General features: G+C 35.9%; 1 protein-coding gene across 1 annotated transcript; it reads right to left on the bottom strand.

Moving 5' to 3' along the window:
• Positions 1 to 1,346: 1,346 nt before the first annotated feature.
• On the bottom strand, positions 1,347 to 13,036 carry LOC107716423 (ankyrin repeat domain-containing protein 33B-like). Its single transcript, XM_016522874.1, has 4 exons — positions 12,130 to 13,036; positions 4,693 to 4,822; positions 4,365 to 4,505; positions 1,347 to 3,130 (listed from the first exon to the last, which is right to left on the bottom strand). The coding sequence occupies exons 1-4, from the start codon at positions 12,538 to 12,540 to the stop codon at positions 2,283 to 2,285; spliced, it is 1,530 nt and encodes a 509-aa protein (XP_016378360.1). The 5' UTR covers positions 12,541 to 13,036; the 3' UTR covers positions 1,347 to 2,282.
• Between the last annotated feature and the right edge of the window lie 705 nt (positions 13,037 to 13,741).

The raw sequence follows: 13,741 nt of genomic DNA, 5'->3' as shown, positions 1-13,741 counted from the left end.
TGCCAGTGACCTCAATAGCTGTGCTTCACCTTTACTCCTGCTCAAAGTTCAACAAATGGAGTCACACTTTGTTATTATAAAGCAGTTTTTATTCCAAAGTTACAATGAGATTCTTCTTCCAAGCATTGCTGGTCAAACATAAAGTAGTTTAAACACAGTGTTATTTTAAGATAACAGGGTGACCTGACATAAGGTCAGTGCTGGTCTTGACATCTCTATGAAATCAGCTGTTCGTGTGTGTGTCTGTGTGTTTTGTGTAGTCTGAGTGTTGGACACCGAGGCACAGTGGTGCTGTTTAAATGACATGACGGTCAGTGAGAAGACATTTCAAACCGATATCACTGCACATTCTTTAATTAAACATTGTATTATTCTGCATACAGAAGTGTTCATACCTGAGATTTGTTGTGATATGAATTTGGATTAACTGTTTCCAGCTCTGAAGAAACCATAAGGGAGAGCGGGGTAAGCTGTGCCACTTTTGACGTTTTAGCTGCCTCCTGTGAGAAGGAATGAGTTGGAGGTAAAACAAATATGCCTAAAATTTCAGGATCTTTCCTATAAATGAAAGTATAAGAAATCATTGGGAAATAATTTTCATTTCAAATTAAAATAATTTGGGGGGATATTTACTAGTGTACAGTGCAATGCCTTTGTAAAGTTTTACTTTGCTGCACATTATTTGCATTTTCATATACCAAGATACCCAGGATAAGGTTGAATAGTCAGAATAATTAATAATAATTTTCAGATTTTGTATTAATAACAGTATTTCCTTTATTTGAAGGCAATGTTCAGTTTCACTACTAGTGGAGCTACTAGCACAGCTTGCCAATAATAATTCATGGCTAATCTTTAGCTAAATAAGTCTTTTATGTTTTTTACAGTAGTAATTCACCAATATACAAGACCGTTACAAAGTTTTGGGCTGGTAAGATTTTTTAATGTTTTGAAAGTCTCTTATGCTCACCAAGGCTGCATTTGTTTGATCAAAAACACAGTAATACTGTGAAATATAATTACAATTACAGTGTGTGTGTGTGTATATATATATATAAACATAATTTATTCCTGTGATGGCAAAGCTGAATTTTCAGCAGCCATTACTCCAATGTGACACTTACTACTCAGTGTCACATGATCCTTCAGAAATCATTCTAATATGCTGATTTGCTGCTCAAGAATCATTTATTATTATCAATGTTGAAACCTTGATACATATTTTTCTGGATTCCTCATAAGTTCATAAGAACAGCATTTATTGTAAATAGAAATCTTTTGTTACATTATAAAAGTCTTCACAGTCACCTCTGATCAATTGAATGCGTCCTTGCTACATAAAACTATTCATTTCTGTAAAAAAAATCTCACTCACTCTACACTTTGAACAGTAGTGTGTATACCTGTATTAAATTGGGTTGGCTTTCATTTTACCTTACACGTAGAACTATTTAATTTGACATGCAAAGAAATGTTTAGCCTTTTTTAAACACATCTCTCCATCACAGGCAGCTGTGTAAGTTTGGTCCTTGATACACAAAAGCCAATCATTTAGTGTGCAAGCATGACACATCTAACCCCACTCTCACCATATAGTAGTAAATACCATTTTCTAAAATATAATACATTGTATTTCTTGAACAGTTATAGTTTCAGAACATGGTCGTTGAAGTAATTACCTTAGAGTGCTTTAGTAGTATAAATAAATATTAAAATACATGTACAGAAAAAAAAATCAAATAAGATGCTGATCCAAGATATCACTACCTCTTTTTCCATTTTTCATTACTTGCTGGTGATTGTCCGTAGCATTTGAAATGTGTGCAAATACAGGCATGGCTGCTGCCGAAATACCATAAACATCTTCAATGTTTATAAAAATAGTTTTAAATTGAGGTATTGAAAAAGTATGTTTGTTAAATACATTCACAATGCTACTGTTAAATCTGAGACCATGCTAGCATTTGGACAACTCTAAAAGTCAAATCAATTTAAGGATGTAAACATAAAGTAGCATCTGGTTTTAGTAGTGTACCCATATTAGCTGATCTGGTTGGCTCTTTTCCTGATGCTCAAACACATGAAATGGAATTAAAGGAGCTGCTCACTTTAAATCATTCACATTTTAAATAGGGTAAATAGGAGATGAGATGCATTTAACATCATAAAAATTAGTCTTCTTTAAAAAACAAAAACAAAACAATAAATAGTAGAATAAATTGGAATCCAATATCAAAATTGCATTTAAAGTATTAAATGGTGAGCAGTATGTTTGCACACACTTATTTCCTTTTGCCCGTAGTGAGTTGTCTCTTTGTTATGGCCTCCAGTCTTTTCCTTTCCGCCTCCTCTGCTTTCTTTCGCTCCTCTTTCAGTTCTTTATATCTCCACTTTGGTATCTGGAGGAACTGGTCGTCTCTACAGCTGCTTTTCCGCCGCACTTTCTCCGGCATGTAGGTTGGTGTGGGTGCCTTGGTAATCCTCAGCTTGGGCACCACCATACCTGGCCTAACGCTGCTCCTCCTCAGCAGGTGTAAGGGGAGCAGACTGGCCCTGCGGATGGCCGGTGAGGAAGAGGAGGAGCCATCTGACTGGGCCTGGAGTTGCAGACTTGCACGACGATCTTTCGGTTTGGGCACCAGTAGGACGCGGGAGTTCTGGAAGAGACGTTTGTAGTTCTCGAGGCGCTCGGGTCCCAGACTTTTCAGCTGCTCGATTCGTTGTTTTTTTAGTATCTCCTGAACAGAGTAACTGCGTTTTCCAACGCAGGGCGGGCTGCCGGGACACACCGTTCGACATGCCATTGCAATGAACGGGCTCCCCAGTGCTGTTGTCATGCGCACCATGTGATCCAGAACCCCGTCCTCTGAAGCATCAGTGACGTTGCTGATGTCAAAGAAGTCACGCAATGTCTGGGAAATTTTCTGAATGCAGCCTTTGGGCGTCTGAGTTTTGGCCACCAGCGCAGGCAGAAGGGGCCACTCAGGCCGATAGGTGTCGCTGAACTGATCCGCACATGGCTGCTGCATCAGCCGCGTCATGGCAAACACAGTGTCATAGCGGCTTGTGAAGATGGCCCATTCTCGCGCAGTGAACTTCCTCCCGTTGTCCCTGGCTTCTATGTCAGCTCCTGATCAAGAAAGTAAATGTGATGGTGTGATTGGAGTTATGAGGTTAGTCCACGCCATGTCAGAATTACCATAATAAATCTAGCTTGTAAAAAGTGCTCGCATCTTCCTAGAACTCATAATTACAACTCTGAATCTGCTCTGACTTGTGCTACCTGACCGTTGTAGCGTCATGCGGAAACACTCAAAATAGTAGTAACTTTAGCAGTAAAATTTAGTTAAGCAGTTATTTTGTAATAATTCCTATTATTGACTATAATTGAGTTGACTATAACAAAAGAATTAAATTTGGAAGGATCATTATGCAGCTTTTGCCATACAACAACAAACACACCAAAAAAGTGGTACATATGGCTTGTTCACTACATTCTTGCACTACATGTCTTCTTAAGCCATACAGCATTTAAGTCATTCACAGATTTTCAGGTGATAAATAATAATGATAATAATATATATTTTTAATAAATATTATTTGTATGAAAAATGTTATACATACCATGGAGCTTCACATTACAATATAAAATCATTTTAGAAAATAAAAATAAATAATAATAAAGAACAGTAGCAAACATCATAATTAATTAATGATCATATAATAATAATAAAAATGTGTAATAAATATTATTTTTTGGTTTATTTATAAAATGTAACTTCAAAGGTCAGAATATAAAATTCAATTTAGAAAAAAAAACAGAAAAAATAAATAGAATGTCAAAAAAATTAATAATAATAAATATTTTTGTAATAAGTATTATTCCTATGACACATCATGCATAAAATGCAGTATAGCAAAAAATAAAATAAAGTATAGCAAAAAATGAAAGAATAAAATATGAAAAAGAAAGTAACAAAGCCAAAATAAAAGCAAAAAATAAAACAAAAATGATAATGAAAAAAACTTTATTCTGTTCCTCACACTTTTGTGTGACTATTGTGTGACTTCAGAAGATTTGTAATATAGTTGTATGAACTCCCATTGTATGGCAAGAGCTGCATTTTTTTCCACAGAAAAAAATAACAGTATATGGATTCAGAATGGCATAAGAGTGAATAAATAATGACAAATTGTTCAATTTTGGGCAAACTATCCCTTTAAAATCAGTTAGTAAATCTGTGGTTTGATTATGTCTGCATTGTATCCTTGTCTTGTAGCTAATCATATGACAGCTGCTTTATATTGTAGTGTTTCCTAGCACGTCTCTCAGTCCGTTACACAGTGATCTGAGGCTCGAGTACCTGCCAGCATCAGGGCTCTGACACATTCCACTCGACCCTGTATAGCAGCTTTCATCAGAGCGGTAAAACCGTGGCAGTTCCTCTTCTCGATGTCAAGCCCGGGAAAGTAGTTGAGTAGGTAGTTAGTGATTGTGATGTGACCTGCAATTGTTGAGGTGAATTATGGAAATGCAGTCAGTTGCTGAATATGTAACAACATTTCTAGGGCACTCAGCAGTACATTTCTAGTAGCATTTGGAAGTTTTCACTATTACTTAAACTTTACGGTTATCTAAATGTAAATATGTGTAGGTTGTGATTTGGATTGAGGCTGTCTGATCGCTCTTACCCGCCTGGGCAGCGGTGGTGAGGGCTGTATTGCCCTCATTGTCCTGCCAGTTCACATCCAGGTGAGGACACTGGAAGAGAGCAGTCACCACATCCACATACCCTTGGTAGCATGCCACTATTAGTCCAGTCTGCAAAGTCAACACACACACACACACACACACACAAGGCATTACTGTCAAGAAGTTTTCACCCTGGCCAAGAACATTTAGTGGAACTAGCAGTTGGTAAATATGAGGAAAACAGTCTCAATTAGTATGGCTGAGTATTGATACAGATTTCACAATTTAATTGCTACTAAACTACACAGGGAACCTGTTGGTAGGTACATTTCTATAATATTACAGGTTAAGTAAAAATATAATGAATATGTAATACAGTGCATATATATTTTTAAATATATATAGAGTTTATTTTTCAGGCTAACTATCGACCTTGGACATTGAATGGCTTTCCTGAGGTAAATGTAACATTACATGACATGACATATTGTTTACAATTGTTTTACTGACATCTATTTGCAGTTAAAACACTGATTTAGCAATTACAAGAGACATTATATTTTTCTGTAAGTTGTACTGTATCTTTCAACAAGCTGCTGCTTTAACTGAGTTTAACTACAGTTAAAGCAGTTAAAGACTACAGCAGTCTGCCACATTAAAGAGCACCAAAATGGTATTTATTGATTACATTTCACAATAAAACTGACAGAATATGAGACCTGAGACTTATAATTCATATAAAAAGAAGCAAAACACAAAGTTTAGAGCAATTACCAGATGGGAGCTTATGTTCAAGCATCAACAAAAAACAGCATTGACTAAAAGGTCATTTTGAGATTTAAAGGGGTCATATGATGCTGCTAAAAAGAACATTATTTTGTGTATTTGGTGTAATGAAATGTGTTTATGCGGTTTAAAGTTAAAAAAACACATTATTTTCCACATACTGTACATTATTGTTTCTCCGAGGTAGATATGTGGGGGCGTGTTCGAACGAGCCGTTTTAGGTAGGTGTGGCTAACTCTTAACTTTTATAAAGAATATCTCTTTGGATTTGAGACTTTAGTCTTTGCAACTTTACAGATCTTCTTTATGCACCAAGAGCTTGTAACACTCTAAAGAGAAAGGAAAAAGTGAAATCGCATCATATGACCCCTTTAAGAATTCATCAAATGATGGTCAGTCAAAACTGATTAAATGATATTGTCAACCCCACCCTGTCGGTTAGATAACTGAAAGAAATCAGGATAACCACTGTTTACTAGGGGTGTGAATAGACAGCGAATCGATTCAAGAATCATTTTTGCAAATTCTGAATGATTCAATTCAGTTTACAATGAGATTTGATTTTGATTGATGATTCGATTCTGCATTTTTAAGTGTATTCATAGGATTTGGCTTGAAGTTTTTGGGGTTTTTCTGAAGGCGTCTGGCATGTCTGTTTCTCTCTTCACAGTCAGTCTGGCCTATTTAAGTGTGAACAGTAAGAGTGTGTCAGCAGCATCTCATCACACTGACACACAGCTGGAGGCAGCAGACTAAAAATAAACTCTGGACAAGCTAATTTTACATGGCTATGACAATAAGAGAGATGCTTCCAGTTGCTGCACATCAGATGATGGTGAAAGTGTGTGTTTACGGTGACTTATGTAATTTTATTGATGTTTAACATACAGACATACTAGTGAGCCATTAGTAGGTCAGTTTCCAGCTGTAAACACTGTGGCTCTGTGACAATATTAAAACATTGGTTTGTTTGTCTAAGAATCCCAAGTTTGGGTTTGTGCAACGAATGGCAAAAAGGGGTGACTGTTTGATTGAATCATTGTCTTTTGCTAATTGCTGCGATTTCATGTGCTGACTACATTATGTTACACCTATGAACAAAATATTTAAAGGTTGGATCAGGTAGAAATTATGCCTTAGGTAGTAGAGAAATAGTTCATCCAAAAAACTTCTGTCATTCTTTACATTCCTTACATTGACCGCATTTATTGATCATGTCTGAAAAGTCCTTTTGTTAGCAATTGGCCAAAATTTAATTTTCAGTGAAACTAGAAAAACAGATCAATTTAATTTGCGAACAAATCTCTCTAAATCTTCCCGAGTTAACAGTTTACTGGAAGGAATGGTTTTCTGTAAATAATGGCTTCGATTTCAGTCCAGTCATCACACAAAAGTATCATATTTAAAGTATTTTGCATTAAGTATTTAGTATCGCTGTCATCAAGCAATACAGTTGAACTGTAAACTCATTCATACAGGTAGATTTATTAAGACATTAAAATTAAATTTAGGGCACAACCTGTTTCTCTTAGTCTGCATCTTTATATCAAATATACTCAGCTTGGTTTTAATACAAATGTAGACATTTGTTGGGGTAATCTGTGGCCTGGTTGATTCTTAAAATAGAAAGGATTAGCCTTGTGAGCCATTGAATGAAAAAGAAGTTACAGGATTTGTCCTCCAGTTCAGCTTTGACAATGAAGACATAATACAGCGTCTATGATACTTCTAAAAACTGCTTGCTTTGCATATCATATTTGTGAGTGTGAAATGCAAAGTTTAACCTTAATGCTGTACTATATTACGCACTAAAACGAAACACAGGTAGTATTATGCTTACTTTGAACATTAGATCACTTATTGTGCGCCACTAGAAGTTTATAGACATTTTTAGGATGAATAGTAATATAAGTCAGACTGGTAGGACAAACACTGAAACAAGCTGGCCTCAAAAAGTGTGACAGGAGCAAGCTGGCCTGGATTTAATAATATAATGTCAGTCTGGCATTACATTTTACATTTTTTACATACATTTTATAAGTATTGGAGTCCCAGAAAACAGGTCAGTGGGTAACATCCATCCACAGATGTTCCGTCAATGACTTGATATTACATCAACGCCGGGCTCAAAGTGATCCTGACGCATTCATCAACTGGAAAGCCCTACCTGCACAGCAGTGTGTAAATGAAATGCCTTGAATCTGCCAGAGAGTTGTCAGTTAAACTGGCTGAATTTACTTCCCCGCTAGGCCCAGTGTTGTAGTTTAAGACTATTAAGCTTTTGTGCAATAGTAGTTGCATGGTAAACAGGATGTTAGGGGTCATGAGTATGTATGTAAGTAATGGAGCATACAGATGGGCTTGAAAATGCAGATGTTATGCATCCTGTAATGATATTAACAGTTCACTCAATAGAGGCCTTTAAATCAACAGCAATAAGATGTTTGTCCGATGCTTTGTAACGTAAGATAGCAATATAATTTCATTAAGTATTATGACATTAAAGACATTATGTTATACAGCGATTGGTTCTTTTCCACAACTTTGTGATGTTCCAACAGTTCTGGGATGTTTTACTGTGGTATCACTCTGCTTCTGTGTTTGCAGCATTCCAGTGCTAAAATGTGAGCTTAGTAAAAATTTCTGCATGGTGTAATGCTGTAAATAAGAACATTATTACAAAACTGTTTTCTATTTTAAAATGCATGTATTCCTTTGAATTGTCAGCTGTCAGTCTTCAATGTCACATGATCCTTCAGAAATTATTCTAATATGCTGATTTGGTGCCCAAATTATTATTGGGGTTCAGTTAATAATAATGTTTCTTATTATTGTTAAATATATGTTGAAAACATATTTTTGCTACTTAAACAGTGATATATTTTTGTGATTCTTTGATGAATAGAAAGTTCAATGAACAGCATTTATTTTTGCAATATTTTGTAACATTATATAAATGTCTTAACTGTCACTTTTGATCAACTGTATCCTTGCTGAAGTATTAATTTCTTCAAGAAAAAAAAACTTTCTTACCCCAAACTCTTGGTGTATCACAGTTTCCACAAAATATTAATGTTTTTAACATTGGTCATAATCAGAAATGTTGTAGCACCAAATCAGCATATTAGAATGATTTCTGAAGGAGTAATGGCTGCTAAAATTTAAGCTTTGCATCACAGGAATAAATTATATTTTTTAATTTATTCAAATGGAGGCAATTATTTAAAATTGTAATAACATGTCACAATATTTTGGTTTTTACTATATTACTGTATTTTTTGTCAAGTCATTTGGCCCAGGAAGAGATGTAATGCTCACTATGACCTCATTTACAGCATTACACCATGCAGAGATGGTCTCAAATGAACAGAGCACATGCTGGAACTATTAGTGGGGAAATCCTGTCCCTGTTGCTCTGAACTGTCCTGTAGAAGAGTGATGAAAGATGAGATAAGAGATGAGCCTGTGTGAAGTGAAGCTCTTGAGGTTCCTCAGAGGAATTCTACAGTGTCATCCCACTACAGCTCTGTCTGTTAGGCTACCAGGAACGGATTAGCCATGCCATCATATCAGCTCCTCTTTATAGAGTGTATTGATTTTACGTTTTTTAAACATTCTCTTGAATCTAAGCTTTTAAGTTGTAATGTGATACATTCTGAACTGTCGAGGCCTCAAGCTCTGGCAGGTGATGTCATTTGGGGACTCATTTTTGTGGGGAATGAACGACCAGGTTTGGGCTAGAAAGAGAAAAGGCAAGAGGCTTGTTCTTGTGACTGTGCAACTCCATTATTAAACCCTCAAGGCCTGCAAATTATTTGTGCATTACCCGTATACACTTTGCACAATGTGTTTTGCATTTAGCTTTTATATAATGTAATTATCCCACCACAGATGCCTTAGAGGTCACAGCAGTCTGCCAGAATCAACCCTGAAACGTCATGTGTTTGATTTTCATGTAAAATCGATTGTCTAACTGACTTTATGTTACTGGATGACATTTTGTTACTGGAACATTATAAATCACCTTTACATTTACACCACAATATGTATAAGAAGTGTTGGGTTTTGCTGGATCAGTGTGTTAACACCATGCATTTGTTGGGGCAGTGTGAATCAGCCTTAATGTAAGTTATTGTGATTATCACAATTAAACTAGGTAAGAATGAAGAAGATAGATGGTTGAGACTTTAAATAAACAATGTTGTCATCCTTTGCATTTCTCAATTTTTTCATAAAAATCCTCAACAACTAAGAAACGAAATCTTGTTCTCCAAGTCTATTTAAAAACGTTTATAAACCTACAAATAATATTAACAAAATGTTAATTTAAACCATTTCTGTTCATAAAACTCATACAATTCATGAAATTTCCAGTAGGCCTGCATTTTATTTGTAACATTTCTGCTATTTGGCTATTAAAGTAATTTACTTTTCTCCCCTTAAGTCAATTCCTTGTTTGACTCCAAATGCTTTTACTATAAACTCACTTACTGGTTCTCGGTTCATTACGAATTGAATCGGACATGTTCAAACAAGACAGTTCTCAGTTCAGAGTCGATGAATTGTTAAAGCGATAGTTCACCCAAAAATTAAAATTTGCTGTTAATTTATTCACCCTCAGGCCATCTAAGATGTAGGTGTTTCTTCAGAAGAACAATAAAGAAGATTTTTAGCTGAAGTCATGATCCTTGGAGATTCATAAATGTCAACGTCTACCATCACGTTGAGATTGAAAAAGAATATCAGGCAACACAAAATATTTGAAATATCTGACAATATATGATTGGTCTGTGCATTATTTACAACATCATTACCTGTAATCCACAGCCTCAGGCAAATGGTCTGGAGTGAAGTCCGGTTCACAATCAAATAATTATTTTAACCAGTTTACCAATGGGACTGAACTATCTTAATCAGTTTACAGCTCAAGCCAGAACAGATCTACAAGTTGCTCAATCAAAACTCACTTTTGGATGTGGCCGACAGTCACACCAAATTGAAATGAGCCAATATATCAGTGTATATGATCCTGATGCTGGTTCTTGCCAACTCATTTAGCACTTCAGTTACTCCTACAGTACACTGAACTGAGGAAACGGTTCAGACTCAGACTGGACAACCCATGAGCTGCTGATTTGAGCATGCGTGAACCGAGCACTCAAATGAAGGAGCCAAATAAAAGTTTTTATGGTTTCTCATGGTTTATGTAAAAAGGCGAGTTGATTAAGTCTAGTTTAATCAATTTATATGCTTTAGACATGTACAGTAAACATTGGCATTTCATATCGTTATTGGGTGCTTTAATAATATAATTGCTTATATGTTACGTCATTGTGTACATAACAATCTGGTGAATCAGTTGTTTGAACAAGTTCATTGAAATGAACTGTCCGAAAGAACCAGTTCCTGTAAAAAATAAGACATCCTGTTTGCCTGAGGCCAATGGGGTATATATCGAACGTCACCTGACCAAACCCGGAAAACAGGTCCATCGCTTCCGCTTGTCGGAGAACGTGCTAACAGCCGTAATAAATAATAGCGATATCTATGGACTTTTAAGATAATCAGTTAAACTAGCTAGCTGTTTTTATTGTTGACGTTAATGAAATTAAAACAATTATAAATCATTTCAGCAAAAAAAGAATAGAATAAATAAAAGCACAAGTTCTTGGAAAGTATGTATAAGGTGTCAATTATAAGTAAGTACTGTGTTAAAGCTTATAATAGCACCAATTGAATCAACACAAACAACATTTCTGAGGAAAAATATGAACTATAAGTCAATTTACACTTATTCTAAGTTAGATCCACTATTGTATGCTGTTGCCGTATGGCAACATATCATAAAGTACCTTAAAAAAATATTTTTTTCCACATTTTTTTTTACAGCACTTCAAGTTAAGCCATTCTTAGAAAAGAAAAAGATTCAAATATTTTTTTCTATAGGTCTATCATAATGCGTGCGGTAGAGGGTTAAATTAAGTAAAACTGCTTCATATTTAACAAGGCATAGCCTATGCAAAACGCTTGAACCGGACCAGGTTAACAGAATATGGAAGTCTGTTGCACATAAAGTTCAGTTTCTTGCACAGACCGATCATTTTGCTTCAGAAGACCTCAAGATATCACCAGGAGCCACGGGTATTAATTTTGTGTTGCCTGATATGCTTTTTTTTTTTTTTTTGAGTCTCAAAGTGCTGGTAGCCGTTTACTTAGTTTTATGAATAACCATGGACAATGGTTTCAGCTAAAAAAATCATCTTTACTCTTCTTCTACTTAAGAAAAAAAGTCACCTATATCTTGGATGGCCTGAGGTTGAGTAAATAAACTGCAATTTTTCGTTTTTGGGTGAAATATCCCTTTAATCTGGATTATGCGAGTCGGACAGATCCGAAAAGATCCACTTTCTCTGACTGACTCGCACACCCCTGATTCAATTCAATTCGTAAAAGAATCGTTCAGACCGGTTTTGTTCAATCATTTGAATAAAAAAAAATCCGACTCAAGAGAACGACTCGTTCACATCTTTGTTAGCCTACATACTTGGCCTTTACCTGTAGCATGCGATATAGAATGCGTACTGTAATGTAAAGTGTGACAGTACTTAATTATTAATTTAATTTGTGTCTGATATTCCTAAACTACTTACTCTATTGTTTTTGTCCGTCTCCTGGACGTCCTCCTCCGTAACACCTTGTCTAATCATGAGTTTCACTATAAGAGCGTTGTTGTTGCAACACGCTTGGAAAAAGGACAGCGGTGCGGGACTCTCCGGGGAAGGGGTTCTCTCGGAGTCAACAAAGTCATCGTCCGGTGGATAAAAGGAGTCATCTGAGACGATACTCCTGTTATCCGGCAGTTCAGAGAAGTCATCCAACTCCTCGAAGTCCTCATCCAATTTAACCGAGCCAAGATATTCATCATAATCGTCATCGCCCGCGCGATCAGGTGATTCCTCCACGTTAGTGGGACAGACCGGGGCGCTTTTAGCAGGTCTAAGTGGTTTAACCCTTCCTGGAGATGATCCTCCGCCATCCCTGCTGTCCGTTATCAGAACCATTTAACCCCAATAGGATAAAATCCTCAAGTCACCTCCTGGTCTCCTTCAGCTGCATTTAGGTAGCCTACGTTAAAAACATAGATACCAAACGAGCAAAAATGCTATTTTAAAAAGCGTTTAATCTCCAAACGGAGGTTCAAATCTTTTGGGTATCCGCGACTTCATTTTCCCCCACTCAAAGCAAGTGCAATTGGTGTCCATGTAATAATAACGTACCGTAGTTTTATCAGCTCATTTTGATAACTGCTGACTCTATAACGCCACTGTCAATGTAGTGTTCATAAGCAGCACCCGGCGACGATCAGAAACGCATGTGGAAACCGAAAACAAGTAGATTTGCAGTTCCATGTAATATGAAAGTCTTCAGAATGTCGCAATTTGTTTCCTGGAGAAACTTTTCAGATATTGTGATGTTCCAAACAAACAGCATTGAGGGTGGAAGCGATGGACATTCCCCGCAGAAGATAAGTGAGAAATAGACGCGTGCGTTACAAAACTCTGCCTCCATAATCCGATTAGATGCCCTCCTCCCTCTCTCTCTCTCTCTCTCTCTCTCTCTCTCTCACACACACACACACACTACTTTTTCTTCCTCCCTCCCTTTATATATTTTTGCATATATGGGTCAATAACAATTTTCTTCTTCCCTAAACTATTAGTTATTTAAAAATATACTAAAATACTAATATTTAAAATTACATAAAACAGTTTTCTCTCATGAAAAGTAAATTTCCTTTATTATTTTGATATTTTTGTAGGTCATAATTGTTTAGGTGATGTAACTGTCATTTGTTATTAAAAAAAAAATGAAAAGAGCGACGGCGAAAGAAAAAAATTTTTTTGGGAAAATATATATTAAATTTATACATTTTTATATATTAAATATATAAATATATTCTTAATTTAATTTCTTTATATGAACTAGTGAACACAAAGCTGCTGAAACTTATTTCTGGAAAGTACTAAGTTTTGTATACCATCATCATGGGTTTTTTTTTTTTCTCTCTGTTCAGTGCTTGTGGCTGTGTTGGGGATGTCCCTGTGTGACAGTATACCAGAGTAATTAATCAACTTTCTGACACTTTTGGTCCTTTGTTAGACTTCACATATAACAAAACCTTGGATGGTCTCATAGTCATCTCAGCTCTCTTCGCTAAAAAAACTAAAAGAACTAAAAGCTAAAAGAACTGCAGTTCTTTTC

Source organism: Sinocyclocheilus rhinocerous, unplaced genomic scaffold (assembly GCF_001515625.1).
Source record: "Sinocyclocheilus rhinocerous isolate Xijiao unplaced genomic scaffold, SAMN03320098_v1.1 scaffold360, whole genome shotgun sequence".
Taxonomy (NCBI): domain Eukaryota; kingdom Metazoa; phylum Chordata; class Actinopteri; order Cypriniformes; family Cyprinidae; genus Sinocyclocheilus; species Sinocyclocheilus rhinocerous.
This window is presented reverse-complemented; position numbering and strand designations above follow the sequence as displayed.

Coding starts and splice junctions, on each gene's coding strand:
- LOC107716423 (XM_016522874.1), bottom strand. CDS start 12,540: ATGGTTCTGATAACGGACAGCAGGGATGGCGGAGGATCATCTCCAGGA. Junction 4,823..12,129: donor AGACGGACAAAAACAATAGA/GTAAGTAGTTTA, acceptor TTGACTTTGCAG/ACTGGACTAATAGTGGCATG. Junction 4,506..4,692: donor CACCACCGCTGCCCAGGCGG/GTAAGAGCGATC, acceptor CAACAATTGCAG/GTCACATCACAATCACTAAC.